At 32.9% G+C, this 20359-nt stretch overlaps 1 protein-coding gene across 2 annotated transcripts; it reads left to right on the forward strand.

Annotated features, from left to right (window-relative positions):
* Nucleotides 1-142: 142 nt before the first annotated feature.
* Nucleotides 143-19055, forward strand: LOC111058686 (LHFPL tetraspan subfamily member 2 protein). Of its 2 annotated transcripts, XR_005572507.1 has the most exons (6): nucleotides 143-563; nucleotides 11307-11440; nucleotides 14573-14845; nucleotides 16499-16612; nucleotides 17871-18788; nucleotides 18951-19055. XR_005572507.1 is itself a non-coding variant. In XM_022346244.2 (5 exons), exons 2-5 carry the CDS (start codon nucleotides 11314-11316, stop codon nucleotides 18011-18013), a joined length of 657 nt encoding a protein of 218 aa, XP_022201936.2. In that variant the 5' UTR covers nucleotides 143-563; nucleotides 11307-11313; the 3' UTR covers nucleotides 18014-19055. The 2 variants fall into 2 exon arrangements, 1 of the variants encoding a protein (XP_022201936.2); XM_022346244.2 differs by having other exon boundaries at nucleotides 17871-19055.
* The last annotated feature ends 1304 nt before the right edge of the window (nucleotides 19056-20359 follow it).

Genomic DNA, 20359 nt, shown 5'->3' on the forward strand with positions numbered 1-20359 from the left:
AAGAAATTCCTTCTACTTTGTGGCTTCTCTGAGACCGGTACTGAGTAATGTTAAATAACAGTAACAGATACAAGTAACCGTTACTCGACGTAACGCTTATCTCCGATCTGTCGGTTTGAGTATTCGGACAGTGATCTCTCACACACACTCCGGGTAGCCGGCACTTTTTAGTGTGGATTGGAGCTCCCAACGCCAACAGACCAACAGTATCAGTCAGACCTGTGAAGGGACCACAACTCTCAACAAACATCTACATCCATCTACAAACAACTTTATAGCCCCCACCGCTCTTTCCTTCCCATATTTTCCCTTATTCCCTCCTGTTTATCCCTTTCTCCCTCCAACCTGTGACATTCAAAACCATGTGCCTTGCTTAGAGAGAGATAAGAACGCTAGCAGTGTTGTGACAGATCGGTTCTGTTATTGTTGAGAAAGTGTGGTGATAGTTTTCGTTTTGAATGTTTTGAAGTGAACTGGTAATGGTTTGTTAGGTGGTGATAGAGTGACAAGGAGATTTGGTGATAACACACTATTCAAGTGAAGAGAGAAGTCGTTTCAAAAAGGTAAGCTGACATAAGTGAAAAATTACGGTACCTATTCATTATGGTATAGTAATACATTGTATTTATAATATATTGTATTTAGAATTGCATAAATAGCTATCATTCAACTAAATTTATTTTCGTGTAAAATTCATAATGTGTTATACAAAATACGATACAATTGTGTGTAAAGCAATACTCGTAGATAAATATACTGAAAGTAGGATCTCCAAAATAATAGTTCTATTGGCATAGCCAACCTATTCCAAAAATATTACATGAAAAATTATTTATGAAAAACAACAATTCCAACACCTGTTTTGTAAATATAGCGGATATGGAAATGGGTTGATTTCTCAGGAGAGTGTATTATCTTTATCAGTAAATCTTGTGTTGGACAGAGAGAAGAAATTAATACTGTATATAGAATGAAACAACACAGAATGGTTGGAGAGTGACAAAGAGAAGATTTAGTTGAGATGTAAGTGATCAGAACATCAGAAGCGGGGATAAAATTAATATAGGGTTAGTCATAATGTTGTAATCTGCGTAGAAATTGCTGAAACAGATAGCCCTATTGGTAAAGAAGCATAGAGATTCGATTGAACACCAGTAGAATGATTCTCAATCACCTTTGTTAATGGCTCTAATGAGTTGAAACTAGTTGTGAATATTAATAAAATATAAAAGTAGGCCTACTTTAATTCATTTGAATAACAAGAACTACAAGTTTTTTTAATTCAAAATTTTTATTGACAACTCAAAACAATTGAGGGTCCTGCCAAACCCGAAGGTTTTTCGGCGGGTGCCCAGTTACAAAAAATAAGTTACAAAGTTGAATAAACTTTGACAAAATAAATATTACACTTCAAAGATTTCAATAATTTTTTGGTAAAGACGGGGAGATGGGGTTGCCTTTTTGCGAGGTGTAGGCTACTCATTTATGTTGGGAAAGTGTATTGAATTTGGGGGGGGGGTGCGTCATTCGACTTCTGGGTGAGGGGGCTGGTCCACTTTGATGAAAATAATTCACATGAATGGAAAATTTAAACAAGAGTGTTCTTAAATCAATAATACTATATCCTCTATTAAGAGGGATACATCTCTATCAGAGCCTAAAAGAAAATAAATGCAGAAATCACAAAGGAAGTCTTATTTCTAGAATCGCTTTTATAAGAAAAAGTGATTAATTACTGCCAAATTATAAATATTCAATCATCCCACCAATTGCATCATCTTGCAAATAAAATTTGTATAAGTTACTGGCATATTTTCATTATTAATCATCGTTATCAAATTTAACATTCTAAAGAATTTTGACAATTACAATTATTCATCATGATAGTAGTGACCACTACGTTACTTGCATATATTTTCATTATTAATCATTGTTATCAAATTAAACAATTAATAATTATTGTTACAATGACAATTATTCATCATGATACTGCAGTTGAATTATTCCTCATTTCAAATCTTTCCCTCGTTAATACAATGTTTCAATAAAACGAATATCTATGAAATGCTCTCAGTTGAATTATTCCTCATTTCAAATCTTTCCCTCGTTAATACAATGTTTCAATAAAACGAATATCTGTGAAATGCCCTCTGTAGTTTTTTCGCTACTGTATCAGTTTTCAAGAAATAACGAAAAATAAACACTTTCCACAATAAAACTTGAAGACATCGTTATGGCAACTATATGACGCAATTCACAGTTTCTTTTTTCTCTTCGTCTGGTCTATTGATAATCTTTTAACAACTTCCCAAAGGGCATCTTAATACAGCAGCATCGAATTAGCTCAGCAGGGGATAAGTCTACTCAACCCCCCCCCCACGGCTACTACTCCAACCAACTAAGACACTCACCCCCCTCCCCACAGCAATCTAAGATACATCGATGTTCAAATCCCAATTTATATGGCGCCCACATTAATCTACTTTGAGAGCGTCTTCCACTTTCCTTATAAGAAAGCTTACAGAAAAGTGACTGAAATCGCTTCTATTTATAGATTGATTAGTGATTTCCAATTAATTTCTTGATGGGGATGGTTTTTGGAAGCTCATTTCCTTTATGAGGAATTTTCTCTTGAGTTTTGCTTCATTTTTTTATAAACAAGAAAGCATTGACCGGGAAGAAAAACTAAGGAAACTCCTTGAACTATTTCTCTCCCAAATTTTGATAACTAATGGATAAGTTTAATATAACTATTTTCAAGATATATAATGTAAGTTCTTGTAGATTTATCTGAGTCTGTAGGGTTGTATACATTTCACTTCTATAGCTCAGTCTTTTTCTTTCAATTAAATCAGTCAAAATTAATTTCATCGATTGGGATTGCTCTATTTCTTCAAGTAGATGTCAAAAAGATATTTCCCTACCGTATTTCCTTCAACAAAAGATTATTCTAGTACTTAGAGTGAAGGTTTCTAGACTCCTGGTTTTAAACAAGACTCGCTACAATAATTGATAATTCATGATTATTAATTTCTTTATATTTATAATTCTCAATATTTGTTAATCGCTTCATATAATTTGAAGATGAATTTTGGATTAATAAGGATTTTGGATGAATTTTATATTATAAGACCAATTTGAAAGAAAGAAAAAAAACTCTTTCTCCAGCTGACGGCTTGACGGCTTGCTGAACTCCGAACTTGAACAGGAGAGCTTATCAAAGCGAGAGATAGCATTTGTCAATTGCAAGTATAAGACAAAACTTAGTGGAGAAATCTATAAATAAATAGAGTTTCTTCCATCAAAAACTGTAAAAAAGTAGAAAATGTAAATGAACTTGGGAAATTACTGCATCAAGTTTATAAAAAAATCAGCAACAGTCCTGTATCTCCTCAATAAATGACTACAACTCAGTAAAATGTGTAACTGAGGAACAGTATAATTGGACCACTGAATGTAAAGAAAGCTTCCAAAAGGTAAAGGCCGGAATCACCAGTGTCAATGTACAGTTTCATTACAATCCAAATCGCCCATTAGTTCTTGCGACAGATGTCACATCAGTTGGTCAGGTTATCAATTTGTCAAGTTACCAATCAAATGAGAATATTCCCAGACAATTATGTTATGTAATGAAATTGATTAAATAAATAAATAAATTAAAAAACCTGATATGGACAATTCGATATGAACGAATTGACAAGCACCATACAATGCATAGAGGTGTTAATTTTCCATTTTTCTGCTCTTCGTAATAAGTCTCGAGTTCAATTCTTTCGCTATGATTTTGTTTTCTTCTTATAATTTATCTTCCACTAGTTCTCATTCTAATTGGAAGCTACCGTACTCTATCTGCGTTTGAGTTAATCAGTTTGTCTCATGAGTGATATCATAAACATCTATAGTCGAAGGCTGTGGTATTATGTTATCATTAAAAAAACAAAGCTGAGACCTTACTTGGTAATGTGTGGGCACATATTGACTGATAACAAATTTCTCTCTCACCATATCTCATGTAACTATTGACGGGGTCATTCACCCCAACCCAATATACAACTTCCCAAGTTATTTTAGGAATTTCCTAAAGTATACAAATACAAATTAACAACATTCAGTTTCCCCACAATTGTACTTTTCTGTCTATTTCAGTCTATTTATAGATATACAGTAGATGAATGAATAAGGATGCATGAATGAATGAATGACAAAGAAAAGTGCACAAAAGTGAAAAAGAAGAAGAGGAGAGAGAAGAAGAATAAGAAGAGAGAGAGAGAAGAATAATAAGAAGAAGAATAAGAAGAAGAGAGAAGAAGAAGAGCGAAGAAGAAGGGAGAAGAAGAAGAGAGGAAAAGAAGAAGAAGAAGAGGGAAGAAGAAGAAGGGAGAAGGAGAAGAGAGAAAAAGAAGAAAGAAGAATAAGAGGGAAGAAGAAGAAGAAGGGAGAAGAAGAGAGAAAAAGAAGAAGAAGAAGAAGAAGAAGAAGAAGAAGAAGAAGAAGAAGAAAAAGAAGAAGTATCTATTAAATTATCAATCTCATTCATTTGAATGCTAATTCAAATCACAACGGTACACACTCTCAGGTCTCTTTAAAGGTCTTTGTTAGTTAACTGGGCCTGGACCTAGGCTTTGTATTTCAAATTTCGAGTAGCCTATATTCTAGATTCAGGTATTTTTGTGTACCCAGATGGAAAAACTGTGGGCGGGGTTAGGCCTTGAATGTCCTCTCTATCACTCAAACTTTGGAATAAGTTGTAAAAAAGGTTTTTATGACAACAGTTTACATTCAAAATTCGATAAATTACTGGAAAATCATTGAACTGATCAGGATAGATTACTTTTGTATTTTTTGCGATAATTTCAAAATAGACCTATTATTTGATTTGAACGAAATTCGATTTATCAACGATCTACCCTACTAAATTCAGGTAGGCTTTCCCTATATGAGCTTGTTATTTCTTAAATTGGATGAGATTTTTAGGATGTGTTGATGAGAATATAAATCGTGTCTCATGCAATAGCGGTGTAAAACAACACTAATTTCATAGACCCGTGTCGACAAACACAAATTATCATTATTATTTCATCCTATTATCACTTTCCATATCTTCTTCTTTGCTCATTCTTCTTCTTCTTCCTATCCTCTTTGAACTTTGTCTTTTTTATCTTAAATATGTTTAATCATCTGCTTTTTTACGTCTAACTCTTCTTCTTCCTTAATTTCATGTTAACAATTAATGCTTTATGTTATAGATATGCTTTACAATTCTTCAAATAAGACTTATAAATAGATCCCAAAAGCAGCATTCACGAGAAAGAAAAATTCTCAACAATGATATAAAAATTGGAACTATATTTCATCAAATTCCGTAAAATTCTCAACAATTGTAGAAAACCGTAATAAACAAAAATAATTATCTCCCAACAGTATATCGTGTTAGGTGAATCTTCACAGTTGACAGAGCTAGACAAAGTATGGTCAGGGTGTGGTTGGTGGGGGATGAGTGGGGTGGGTGCTAAGGGGAGGGGAAGTAATGGTAGGTGTGAGAGGGGGGTGATGACAAATACCCCTACTTGTAATGCATGAAGCATGATTCCCTTTGTTATTCCGATTGTACACTGTCTGTGTCTGTCTGTCTATTAGGAAAGAAAGAAGTAATAAGAAGAGCGGAAAGTGTGTGAGAGAGAGAAAGAGAGGAAGAGAGTGGTGGTGAGAGAGAGAGAGAGTGACAGAGAATGAAAGAGAAACAGAGAGAGAGAGTGTGATAGTGTGAGTGGTTGATAGAGTGAAAAGAAGAGGGCGCAAGAGAAAAAATGAATGAAGAAAGAAAAAAATCAGCGGAAATGAGAAGCGTGAATAAAGCTCTTCACGACGTTTTACAAATGAATATTGTAAGTAGGCGATTGCGAGTTGAATTGATAAAATAATTGCCAAAAAAGGAAATAGAAGCAGAATGATGTGCCATAATCAGGAGAGTTGAATAGAGAGGGACTGCTGTTTCATTTCATTTATTATTTTCACATTACAACAGGCTACGTTACTGTACTGTCCTACGTTACTGTACTATATTATATTGAATATAATATAGTACAGTAAAGTAGGACAGTAAAATTTTGATGAAGTGATCATATGGTTCAAAAGCATATACCTAAATAAAAATATAAATCTCAAGACTTTTTTATAATTTTCAAGACTTGAAGATGGCATTAGTAGCCGAAACATTTCGTGACAAAATAATTTAAAAGGGTACTGAAATTTATTTTTCTATTTATATTAAAAGTAACCCTAAAGAGAAAAGACAATAAAATGATGATTCAAAAACATATTTTTTCAATACTAAGATAGTATCCTGTTATAGTTTCCAATATGGACCTATAGTTTTAAATTGTATCCTGAAAAAACTGAAATAACAAAGCTTCTCTCAACAGATATCAGACAGGTGGTTTGTTTCAGAAACAGTTTAGTCTTTAGTGCTATCTGTTGCTTTTATTACAGGAAATGAGAACTTTACAAGGGGGCGAATTCCTGTTAGAGTGAGGGTTGAATATTTCGAACATAGTTTTTTAAGTTGCGGGAGGGAATATTATATTTCACGGTTAAGGTGAAATAATCTTAATTTTATAGACAATAAAACCTTCATAGAAATTAAGTGGGGTTGAGAAGAACGTTTTACTGCTATCTCGAATTTTATCTAACACTCAATTTTATCAAATTAATCTAGGGGTACCACGAGGTTGAAATTTTCAAGATCTGGAGGTTTTCCTTTAGCCTCTATAGTGTGCCCTCTAAATGATTATGAGGTAGGTTTTCGGAGGGAACAAGCCGTATTGGCTGTGAATTTTTTGTCCCATTTAGCTTTAATATGATAAAAATCACATTTGATATGATTTACTTAGACCAAAGATATAAATTGAACGGAAGCGTGAGGGGACTGACAATTTTATCAAAAAATTTTGAAAAGTTTACCAATATCAAAATATAAGGATTACCGTAGGTAATGTATTTCATATCGCACTGATATAAATCATATAACACTACTTGTTGGTATCCCACTGATAAAACGAGATCTCTGCTACTGATGAAAAATAAGGCTCAACTCAAACTTAGACTCTCGACTCAGGTCGAGAAGGGACTCGACTCTAGTCGAGAGCATGTGTTTTCAAATGGTGCTGACGTCGCGGAGACTAGAATCGACTGGTCTGAGTGTCACCATTTGGAAACACATGCTCTCTACTAGAGTCGAGTCTCTTCTCGACCTGAGTCGCGTAAGTGTGAGTTGAGCCTTGAAACAAAAACAAAAAATTAACTCAAGTATATCAACTGTATTCTATTGTATATTTAAATAAGCTTACAGCAATCTATCAATTATACAATATTTATCAATACCAAGATTGTCAAAAAAAGTATTAGAAAAGTTGAAAACAATATCAAGTGATTTTCATTCAGTATCACGAGATGGTTATAGCCTACATTTCAAGAATTCTGAATTAAAAGATTAACTAATGAACCCCCACACCCTGTTCGTCCTTGTCATGTTGTGATCAACATAAATAGACGTGTTCAAAAGCTGTAGCAAGGTTCATTTCAAAGTGTCAAAATTGTCTGCTTAATGGGAAGCATTGAAGTTATTCATAAGAGATGCTAACAGTTTGAAATTCACTGATGATGGTGGAAACAATGGAGGCGAATGAGAAGCATTGAATTTATTCATAAGAGATTCTGACAGTTCAACATTCACTGATAAACATTATGGTGGAAACAGGCAAATGGCGAAAACCTATATAGTAGAATAGGTACCTATATTAGAATTCCCATAGTATAACAGCCGTCTGGGGAGCCAGTCAATGGTCAAATTGTAATTAGAAGACAAATGACCTTTATCGGCGCTGACCTTCAAATGGCACGCAACTGTAAATAAGTGGACAAACTTATGAGATCGTTTTTCTGTTTACTCCAGTCCTGTCCACAGCAGAAACGCTTTCCCATTTTCTTTTTATGGTAAACAATCCATAAGTCTTCCAGAGATCGTTTTTCCAAGCACTATCCATGAGTTTTCCAGCTCCAGAGTTCTTTTCCAAGCTTCTGTTGAGAGTAATGTTTGTTTACTGCAGAGAACAGGGGAATTATTGGGCGGCAAGAGAGATGTTTCCCCTATTAGTCTGTGTGTTCAATTTCTGACATCAATTGATCTTTATCTAGATCATGCAAGCTTGTTACAACATTTATTTAGGAAGCTGAGGGTAGAAAGCCTTCCCTTTTTTAATTACATATCTTGATATATCTGCATCAGTAAATAATTTTCCCTCTCCTTTCCTCTTCCCATTCCTTTCTTCCTTTCCTTGAATTGAGTTATTTGAGTTACGAATTGAGTAAAATTAACTTGGAAATTTTCAATTATTATAATATAAGGAAATTACTGCATGCATTTTAAAGTTAGGTTCAAAGATATTCTATAACAGTTGTGAATTGGCACAATTTAAGACAAGCTAATATCTATCCGATAAATAGATCTGGATAATGTAAGTATATTACCATTCTTTATAGACGATAGGATTTTGAAATAGAAGTTTGATATTCTTACTATCCAGAAAAAAATTGGTGTTGTTCTTCTTTATTCTACTCCACTGTCTTCAAATTTTCACTTAGAAAAGTAATAGAATCTGAAGGAATGATAAAGCATCCAGATAAACATTTATTGCTTGAATAAAATTGTCTCTAACTTCCGTCAGACTGTGACTGACTGTGGGAGAGACGCGACAATGAAGAATTTAATTTAAACAAAAAGGAATGATAATATGAACTCATCATGTAATAAACAGTCTTACTAACACCCTCGCTGGAACAAATAATAATCCAGCAGTCTTTAGGGTGTACATTCTACAAGAGAAAGCCAAAACGACTTTATCATTAGGGTGGCGCCTTACTGAATTTTTGCCATCTCTTCTTCCTCCTCTTATTTTTCCGCTCCCCCTTCCACTCATATTTTCTCTCCTCTTTTCTCCTTTTTCTGTACATCATTCCCTTTTACCCCCTCCGTTATTTCCTACAATGGGGTGGACTCCACCCTTAGTTTAGGGTCACTAACAAACAAGTGTGACTTTTTCCCTATGTTTTCATTGACGTTTTTCTTCAAACAACTTTATAATACGGTACTGTATTCTCAATCAGAATGAATTCAGTTATTTGAATGATTTTTGTAGTTATCTTTGACATTAGTGAGCTTATACATGGGAAACGCGATGGAGTTTCAAATAAATAAAAATCAGGCTAATTATTATCAACTAGCTGGCCCGGCTAACTTCGTACCGCCAAATAGTTTAATGCATCTTATGACAAACTTTAGCTAGATGCACCCCTGAGGAGGCGCGATGTGGCATTTTATTTATAAATAAATAATTTACTAAAAATCAATTAATTCTGAACACCGAAGACAGCACAATTACTCGAAACAAATCAATGTCTTTAGAGCATTTTAACCTGAGGCCGCACTGCTGGATGGTTACACACAGAACCGTCATTTTGTTTTTAGTCGGGGCGTTTAGAATAAAATACATGGGCGATTATGGAGCAGCACACACTCTTGTCTACTATCTACCGACGGCTGTTGTATGGCGCAATGATTATAACAGCTGATGTTTATTTCTGTGTGTGGCCAGTTCACAAATCTTCTCCCATAAGGATTACATGTAGACTTTGAAGGACCGTAGGAAAGAGTCCTGAAGTCGGATTATAAATTTGATAGGACATAAACCTAGTCCTCAACATAACGAACACAACTAAAAAAATCATCAAATTCGGTGCACGCAAAAAAGGATTTTGAATGTCAAAATTTGAGGCTCGATTTGTATTTATATAGATTTCATTTTAGTAGGTAGTCTTGTCCCAATTCTCAATGGATAATAATTTCGAAACTGAACCTTCCTTTGAGTTGGAATTTGGAACTGTACAAATTTACTTTTTGGATTTACTTTTATTTTACAGTATTAATAACTTTAAGATCTCTTAATGTCTCTTTCAAACCTATTAACTCATTACTCATAAAGTGTTTTAAAGAATAATTCTGATAATCAACATCACGACCGGAAAAACTAATCAGAACAAATCATAAATTCGATATATTTTTTACAGATTTCTGCACATTTGCTACACAACAATTTTTCAATATTTCTTTCTTAGATGATTATTGTTCACAGTAACAAGCAAAACAAAACTGCTCTTATCTGAATTGATAGGTGAATTTATTGATCCAGTCTCTTTATCAAGCATAATAGAGGAATGACCTCAAAATTGTCGTTTCAGTTGAGATAACAAGATCAAAGAAAAAGCAACACTTATTCCGATTTTGTTTTTTTTTTTCATCTGTAAGCCTACTGCACAGTGGGCCTCCGTATAATATATTCTGTCATGCATATTATTCAGAAGGCAATTTTAAAGATAAGATTTTATTTCTTCATGGTTCAATGATCAGGAAAGTAATGTTTTGATGAAAATTCAGCAATAACAAATCAAATAGAATCATTCTCAGAAACAGTGACTCAGAGACTCATTTCAGTTACAATGACTCGATAAATCATCTCAGAAATATATTTTGAAGGTGTGCGGTAACTTATTGTTACTAATTCAGAAAGGGGAGGATCTTGTAATACACTCAACACTCTATTTGGTGGGCATGAGGTTGTCTGGATAAGTATTACCATATAGAGGAAAAAAGCAGAAATTTTGGAAAAATATGAATAAATATTACCAAAGAGGAAAATAACCAATCCATAAAATCTTTAATCAATATATTGGTTATTCGATGGTATTATGCCTTCTTTTTCCTTTTTTTGTATAGGACAACTAAGGACCACAGTAATTCATCATTAACCATTATTATCATTATTATTATTATTCACGTTAATGCCTTCTTATTATAAAGAATGAGTAGAATAGTAATTTCCTCGTTACAAGGAAAACATCTCAAAATGCTTCCAGGAATTATAATAAATTCAATATTAATTAATGTTTTTGTTGATTATAATTTTTTTTACCGAAGAAGTAATACATGACAAACCTACGGGACCGATCATTTTGAAACGACAATAAAGTTACTTTCACCAATATTGTGCTTTTATATGGGTTTACACTAATTTCTCATAAATTATTTATGATTTCAAATTTATTTGTCTAGAAAAATTGTTGAAATAATTTCATTCGATTACAACTCACACCTTGATGTCTGCACAAAATAGGACACATTTTTCACAGGTTTCGAAGAGTTCAACTTGTTACTAACCTACTGTAATAATTATTTCTCTAATTATAATTTTCAGATCAGAAATGGGGCACATAATTTTGACAACTCACAGCCTAATTTGGGTCCTGCTGACCATCACTGCGACTCTAGCTGTATTCTCAGGCCTTGTATCTCCTGAATGGCTTCAAAGTCAGACTCCAGTAATGTATGGTAAGAATATTGCAAAAAATGTAGTGATATAAATAACTTTGATTGAAAAATTAGCTGCCTTGATTGATCTATTAAACATAACAAAGTAACTATCATATCAAATATGTTATAATATAATCTACCAGCAATTATTTGAGCTACTACTTATCTCACTGTAATGTCTTTGAGGATAATGAACGGTGGCCCAAAAGGATAATGAATTGGAATCCACCAGGAAGGAGGAAGAGGGGAAGACCACCTGAAACTTGAATGAAGCAAGTGAAGAGTGACATGCGCGAGAAAAATTTGGCAGAGGGAGATTGGATGGATGAAGTGAGATGGCATGTGGGATGCGAGAGACGGCTTGAGCTGTAAATCAATCTCGCTAACATATATTTTTTAAAAAAATATTGAAGGACAAATAGTTCTCCTATGCTAAGTACCTCCAAATGAGAGGATACAAGTTATCAAGTTTAGACTCTATTTTCATCACTACTTGTTTTTCATCTCATCAGCTTTTTCAATTTTCTATTTCATAAATATGTACGGTATGTATTGATGTATTGGGTAAGCAAAAAACTGATTAATCAATGTCTAGGTCAATGATTGAACCCTTTTCCAGGAATAAATAAAACAATGAGGCTAGTTTCACACTCATTCGGTTCGTTTCATTTTCGGTTTGTTTTCGGCAAATTCCGATAAGTGTGAAACGGTAATTCGATTTGAATTCGGTACTGAATAGATACCGCATAGAACCGAACGCCCACTTGACTCTAATAAATTCCGTCAGGTTTCAATTCGTTGCTAGCGAGAGGCTACTTTCACACACTTTCGGTTCGGTTCGTTTCGTCTTCGGTTCGTTTTCGGCGAATTCCGATAAGTGTGAAACGATGATTCGGTTTGAATTCGGTACCGAATAGCAACCGCATAGCACCGAACGCCCCCTCGACACGAATAGGTTTTATCATATTCGAATTCGTTGCTAGGGAAACAGGAAAAAACAAAGTCTTTTTCGCCCCACTTGGATGTAATGAGCTGGTTTTCATGCGTCATAAGGAGGCCGAAAATGATTGTTTTCCGACCAGGCCGGTAAAATTTTTACGGCCCTAGGGCTGTAAAATAACCTTGAAGTCAGCTGATTCTGATTTGATGTGAACGTTTTTACAAAATGGTTTATGAAACGGAATCAGTTTATGCTTATAGAATTGAATAAGTATTCTGCAATAATATACTATCATTTTATTTGGATGAATAAATACAAATGAGATATTATACCTTTCAAATTCAATTTTCAAGTAATAGAATCTAACCTCAAACCTCCTATTACTGCGTTTATCAAGAACATAGTGGATATACGGAATCATTTTATGCTTCTAGAATTCAATAAAGTATTCTGCAATAATATACTATCATTCTATTTGGATGAATAAAATACAGATAAGATATATATTATTATAAACTATTCAAATAATTCGATTTTCAGAGTAGGATAGAACTTCTAACCTAAACTTCCATTGACATTCAGATTGGCCAAATTTCAAGTGTGCTAAAACAGCTGATCAAAAACTTTTCATTATTTGTGTTTATCATTCAATAATTAAAACATTTATAATAATATCATCTTATTGTCATTTGGAAGAATAAAAAGTTTAAACTCAACCTCTTACATAATTGAACATAATCTTTTAGGTTATTTAGACAAATCAGAATAAAAATAAAAATACTTGGACAATTTCCTGATATTCAGATTACCTCAGATTTGCTAGAGCAAATCCACATAGACCTTCCACTTTTGCTTTCGGAAGTGCTTATAATAGACAATAAATTATTTTCATATATATATTGTTTATTTTCCTGTGTGGCGAAAAATAACGTTCTCACCATGGGCAAAAATGTTTTCCGGCTCTCAATCTTTTCTAGTCCTCGGCCTACGGCCTCGGACTTGAAAACCGATTTCGAGCCAGAAAAGTCTCATTTTCGGCCCTAGGTGCGAAATATACTATTACACACGCTTGCCTTTTTTGTTTTTATTTTAACCTGAAAGCGTGATTATCTGTTTCAAGATTTTCCAAGTCAAAATCATATGGTCAATATTCATTTCTGTAAGTTCACAGGAACATTTTTTCTCAATGAATAGTTTGCTAAAAAAATATGAAAGATATAATCACTTTGAACAATTAATTACGACATAGCAGTCAGGTATTTATATAAATAAAAGCTATTAGCTTCTACTTACATTAGTGTAGCGCTTTCGGACACTAGTTCCTTCATCAACACTCAAACATTGAAGAGAAAGATATAAATTATAACTCAGGGAGAATTTTTATTTTTTTATTATTTTTCCACGAATATTACATGATTTCATCAATGGAGAGAAGAGATGAAGTTTATATACCATGTGTCAAAACAAGGAAAAAATTTTCAATTTAAAAAAAAATAATCTCTCTGAACATCCAAAATTAACATAATCAAAAATAAAGTATTCAAATAATTCACAATTTTTAATTAACTTTAAAATTTTGTTGTTCAAGAAATAACATCTTACAATTTAACACCAGCTGTTTTATTTAAATATACCAGCATGAACTGTGAAAATCCAAACACAGCTGTGTTTGTGAAGAAAATACCTAATTAGAACCGTACGAATTGAAACCTGATATGTATGAAAGCCTCAACGAACCGAACCGAACCGAATGAAACCGAATGAGTGTGAAGCTAGCCTAACAAGTGAGTGTACTGAGATCTATGTATGTTTTTCATAAAAAGACACTCATACTGAATGAAGAAATGACCAGTACAAGAGATGAAATATTTATTCTCAAACACATCACCCTCAGATCAGTTTTTCTCCTCCACCAGCAATATCTGTAACACTGAGTTAATAATTATCTCCAAATAAGAGGATACAAGTTTAGATTCTATTTTCCTATGGTACCTCCTTATTTATAATTCTCTCTCACTTCAGTAGCCAAATTTTCAATTTTTTATGCTTGTTCTGTCTTCAATATATTAGTTTTCAAGGAATAGTTTCATATTAACTAAATGTTTCAGACTGAAAAACATTTTTTTCTAGCAAACAATACAATATCTACATGATACCATCCATTTCTATCAAGCAATATGTATTTTACTATTTTTCTCGTTTTTTCTCAGCAAACAACACACTGTATATGATACCATCCATCGGTATATTCAACCGATGTATCAAACTGAATAACCAGAAGAATTGTGCCTCATTTGCCATCGATGGATTATCAACCAGTTCGCATAGTTTTCCCACATTATGGAAGACATCTCTGATTATGTTCGTTCTGGGTTTGGCCATCATGGTATTCACAGTAATGACAGCCGTACTGAGTTGCTGTGTGCAAAGTGTCTACAAGAAGAGTATTTTCACGGTCACTGGTACCGTGCAAGCAGTAGCTGGTGAGTTATTTTTAATAGTTAAACATAAAATTAATAATATATTGGAATAATTATTATACTAGTGTCCCCCCGGGTTGGAGAACTCGCATAAGAACAGTTGTATTGTAATCTTCCAGACCCACCACTTTTAATTATACAGAATTGATGAAAATTATGGAAACAGCTGAATATTTCTTTTACAAGAATAATTTGACGGTAGGTTTCATTGGGGATCCTATTTGAAATGAAAACTTACTCTCTGTCGTTTCAACATGTTTGTCCCTCATATGAATCCAAATTTGATATGAATGATTTCGATACAGACTTCCAAGAGGGAATAAATGGCGAAAACCACACATTGATATCTCAACCCGTATCATTTTCTTGGTGTTAAGTTGGGTTTACACCAAAAAATTATTAACAAAATGTTAATAACTTAATCCTTATAGATTCTATTAGATTGAAAGTAAATTGACAAACACATATGTTCATCATGTGTATGATAAGTTAGGTTCAATCTAATAGAATCTATAAGGATCAAGTTATTAACATTTTGTTGATAACTTTGGTGTAAACGCAGCTTAAAAGTTGTAAATTATGTTGTATATTAACCAGCTAAAATCATGCGTCAGCGCATGAAGGTCTGTCTGTGTGATATTTTCCAAATAGCCTCAGCTGATGTTATGAATAAATGGATGGAAAAAACTGTTGTAATTGAATGCAATGAATTCTTCAGCTTACTAATGATAAATCACAACAAATTTTCTTCTTATGCACTTTCAATGTTATTTGTTATAACCTAAAAATGGATGAAGGAGTAAGTCAGTTTTATTGTCCAACGAAGATGATCTGTAGAAAGGTTCGAAGAATATTATACCTACGTGTTTAAAATTTTAAGCTGATTGATCAATACTTTCCAAAGTTATTGTAGAACATACAAACAGACGGACAACGACTTTGGCCTTCAGTAAGTAGAAAGTGAGAGCTTGCTAACGCTCGTTAAATTAATCCTCTTGAAATCAGCCCCTGGGTGGAAAAATCTCAATCAGGCATCAGAAATGAACTGAATCATTTTTCTTCGGGGTGGTTAATAGCCCAATATTTAATATGGATTTTCGTTCAATGCATCACATAATATGCTAAAATGGTACCGTACTGGTATTACCAGTCTGTAAAAAGCTGGAATTTATAAAGATGAGTTGCGAGAGTGAAGTTAACGATTCAATTTTAAAAACTGTAATTGATATTAAAAATTCGCATTCTATGCAAGTCTACATTTTTCAACTAGGGTCAAAATTAACTATCTGTTAGGAAGGCTATTGGAATGGAATTTAAGTGTCAATAAAGAGCAAGAAGGTCTAATGGAAAGTACCAGTGTAGGCTAGTGCCTGCTTGTACCTGACATAATAGTAAGAAAAATGTATTGAGTATTCTCATGATTTTAGTATTATTCAAAGTGAATAAATAAATAAATCAATGAAGCATCACATTACATCATTAGAGTACAAAATAATCAAATAACATCAAAATAATGAAAAAAAGTCTTGTTAGAAATGGTAATGTATGTAATAGTGGGTCTACATAATTCTTAAAAAAAGAAAAAAATGTATTCTAACAGCTTTTTTTCTATTAATAAAATAATAATAAATAAATCATTCATCAATTCATTTTCAGGTATTTTTTATTTGTTGGGACTGATAACGTATACTGCCGGTTGGGGGTGCCCTAGGATGGTGAAACTTTGTGGTGAAGAGTCAGGTCCATTTAGTAAAGGAAATTGTTCAATTGGTAAGTCAATATCACTTGATTTGAATAAGAAAACTATTTCTTCATTAGTAAAGGAAACCTTTCAATTAGTCAATGTTCTGTTTGTTTGCTTGTTTTGGATGAGGAAACTCCTTTACTCAAAAAATGTATTTCATGATAACTCTAACTTGTAGCCTGTTTGAAAGTAAAATTTTATAATCAATCATGAAGAGGCAAATTACATATTCCTCAACGTCTTGGCGTTATAAATCCGTGTTCATGTGATTAGAATAATAGCCATTAGTCCAGTCAGTATATACATTGGTGCATGCAATTTATATTGTAGTTCTGATTTTTTAATATATTATTTGGGTACATAAGAGAAGTTCAGAACCAATTTCTTCATGCAACATTTCCTTGTACTAGATACAGAGTGGCCCAAAAACCTCCTAACCTATTTTCGGCTCATTTTCCAGTTTTCAGCTATTTCTGCCAAATCTCGTAATCGGACAGAAAAATGTGCTCTCGCTTTTTTTTTTAGATCATACAGTTCTGAATATAATGAGATCATTCGGAACTCTCTATCTCCAATGAGTACTGAGTTATGATTTTTCAAAAATGAGTGAAATTTGAAGGAAAAATCAATTTTGATGAATTTTAGTTTTTGATCAACAATATCTTTCGATTGTTAACATTTAGATGTATAATTCAAAATTCCTCTGGGCGTATTTTTGTGCTCTACAATCTGAGATCAGGGAGAGCGCTCTATCTCGAGTAGATTTCCAGGTACACCTGACAACAATGCTCCTTGTATTGTGAAAAACACCTAATTTTCAGCTTCAACCATCATCACCAACTACATTGTCCTTATATTGATATTTCGCACAATTACATAAGTTCATGAGATCATGTTCTATGAGAATCACCCGCTAGATGCACTTCATTTCAGTATTTCCTAGTGGAGAGGCGCGCTTAAGGACACCTCAAGGATCAAAATTTCAAACACTTATAACTTTCGACACAATGCTCAGATTTTCATCGTACTACACTTCATTCTTCTCGGCTCGTCAAGGCGGTCCAGAATCATGCATCATGAATAGAAAAAGTTAAAAGAATAAAATAAAATTCATTTCTAATTATTATCCTTCCTCAATTTTTTAGCTTGAAGTAACTAAAGTTTTTGAAAATGCTGACTAAATTAGTATAAAAGTCTATCAGTCACCTCAGTGTATTTGCAGCTCGTCCATCTTATAAATTGATTTATTTTATATTGTTAATGATAAAACACTGTTATTTTCAGGCCCGTCCTTATATACAGCTTTAGTTGGCACAGGACTCACCTTCCTTACTGCTGTATTATCGGTTAAAGCAGAAAAAACTACATCCAGCGATAGAGTGAGCCATCATGTCGAGAAAGGAGAAACTATAGTATGTTTACTGTAAAAAACGAACATATAATTATCCAAGGAGAAGCGAAAAGGAGGGTTCTTATCTAATGATTGATAGTTTTTATTCTTGAATTTCAAAATCAGTCATGGGAATGTACCGTACGTTATTTGAGAATGTGCTTCAGCTATCATTGTCTAGCATTTTATAAACATATAAGAATCCCAGATTACGTACTATTTCATTTCATTGTATCATATAGTTTTTTATAATCAGAGGGACCACAAAAAAGAACTTACTGTTAACATCAACGAGGTTGAGTTACATTATTTTCAGACTGCTATATTGGATATCTGAAATTTCTATTTGAAATTCTGAGAAAATTAAATAAGCTAATATTCTTGAAAGCCACTTTTACTCTCATACTTGTAGTAAAATGATTGATTTTATACTTGAATAATGTAAAGAACCAGTAGTATCTGGGCAACTATACAGATACGGTAATAGTTTACACTTCAATTGAATCTAAATGAGAATTCAGAAATATATTTTCATATCATAGATATGCACATTATTAATTTCCCAAAAATAATGGTTCAACTTCTAACACAGTCTCAGATTCATTTCTGTCTTCCAAGTCTTATTGAATATTCAATTTGATTAACTTTGTTACTTTGTAACCTTAATACATTGGATACTTGAAAATGTGACTTGTAAAAATACTTGAGAAACTATGACCATTCCAAAAAGAATGGACATTTCTTTTCTCGTTCAAGCATTGATGTCTATCATAACTAAATCCATTCCACATAAGTTCAAGAATTTCAATCAGGCAAAAGTAATCTTAATGCATTGGATACTTGAAAATGTGACTTGTAAAAATACTTGAAAAACTATGATCATTCCAAAAAGATTGAACATTTCTTCTCTTATTCAAGCATTGATGTCTATCATAACTAAATCCATTTCACATAAGTTCAAGAATTTCAATCAGGCATCATGAGTTTTATTTCTTGTTTTTAAAATCTTTGAGAAAAATAGTTATTGTGAAATTAGTACAAATAATTGAGAAATAAGAGTGCCTCAATATATGACAAACGTGATGTTACATTTACAAAACACATATTTTTCTGATATCTCACATTAAAAACTAGAACAAACTCAGAAATAATCGTGAGAGTAGCTCCAATTTAAATAATTATGAAGGATATTATAGTGATACTCATGAAATATATTAATTTATTATTGCACTTCATTACATCCTGCTTGACTTTAATATTGAACAATATGTAATTTACAACACAAAAATTGATATTATACATTCCGGTGCCAACCTCAGTTTTTCCTTGTATCAAGTCATAGTATAAGGCTCGGTTGCAAAAAAGCCTGCTAACGTTAACCGCGATTGAATTCCACGGGAACAAATAAGAGAAAAATTTTCCAGAAATTCTTCTCTGATTGGTTCTTGTCAAATTTAACCATTATTAAAATTTAACAGGCTTCTATGCGACTGGGTCTATGAGGCATACTCTCTTATAGACTATGCCTACGATTAAAGATAGACACAGTTATATATTATCCAACAAGACGAGTCATATAGTAGGCTAATAGTCATTGATCGATTTATATCAAAGTCATTGATTTGACAATCCTTTTGAGTTCCCTATCCTTATTGGCAACCATCTACCCTCATTTTTGTGTCCAAAGATGTTTGACAACATCTCAAAAACGTTCTGTTGATCAAATATTGTTATTATTTAGAATTAGCTTGATTAACTTCTATGATATCAAAAGACTGCCTATTTTATAAGATATTTTATTACAGTATTTGTGTGCTTAGTCATAATTTTAATCAATCTAATGTTCATATTTTGACAATTATCACGTTTTTGTGAACAATTATTATTGTTCTTTAGAAGAAGTGCGGGTGAGTACCCGATTTTTCTATGAATTGCATATTAAATTATCTATTATTTTATATTATTATTGTACAAATGCATATCTGTCAATTATTTATGCCTGAAAGCTGATAAATAAATGATTATATTACCACGCATACAATTGTTCGAATATTATTTTTTAATTACGAAAATTCCAAGAATAAACCCCCAGAGTTCTATGTTTTCAATAAGGGAGTAACTTTCCAATTGGAAAGGTTTCGGTTGAACAGAAAAATGTATTATTTGCTTTGTAGGTTTTTGCTTCTAATTTCAATAACTTGTCATCCAAATCCAGGGTTGCAATAGACGCATGAAGAGATTCTACAGAGCATAAAAATCATGATTAGGTTTATTTGCAATTAATTGAAATAGAAAAGATTTCCTTTCATGATTCCACCATGTGGCCTACAATCAAAATATTATATTTTACGGTTTTGTAATCACAGTTTGAAATCTACCTTTT

This window comes from Nilaparvata lugens, chromosome 11, assembly GCF_014356525.2.
Source record: "Nilaparvata lugens isolate BPH chromosome 11, ASM1435652v1, whole genome shotgun sequence".
NCBI classification, from domain to species: Eukaryota; Metazoa; Arthropoda; class Insecta; order Hemiptera; family Delphacidae; genus Nilaparvata; species Nilaparvata lugens.

Excerpts from the sequence above, each read along its gene's own strand:
- LOC111058686 (XM_022346244.2), top strand. The coding sequence starts at position 11,314 with ATGGGGCACATAATTTTGACAACTCACAGCCTAATTTGGGTCCTGCTG. Across the intron at positions 14,846-16,498 it reads TACCGTGCAAGCAGTAGCTG|GTATTTTTTATTTGTTGGGA; the intron begins GTGAGTTATTTT and ends ATTCATTTTCAG. Across the intron at positions 16,613-17,870 it reads TAAAGGAAATTGTTCAATTG|GCCCGTCCTTATATACAGCT; the intron begins GTAAGTCAATAT and ends TGTTATTTTCAG.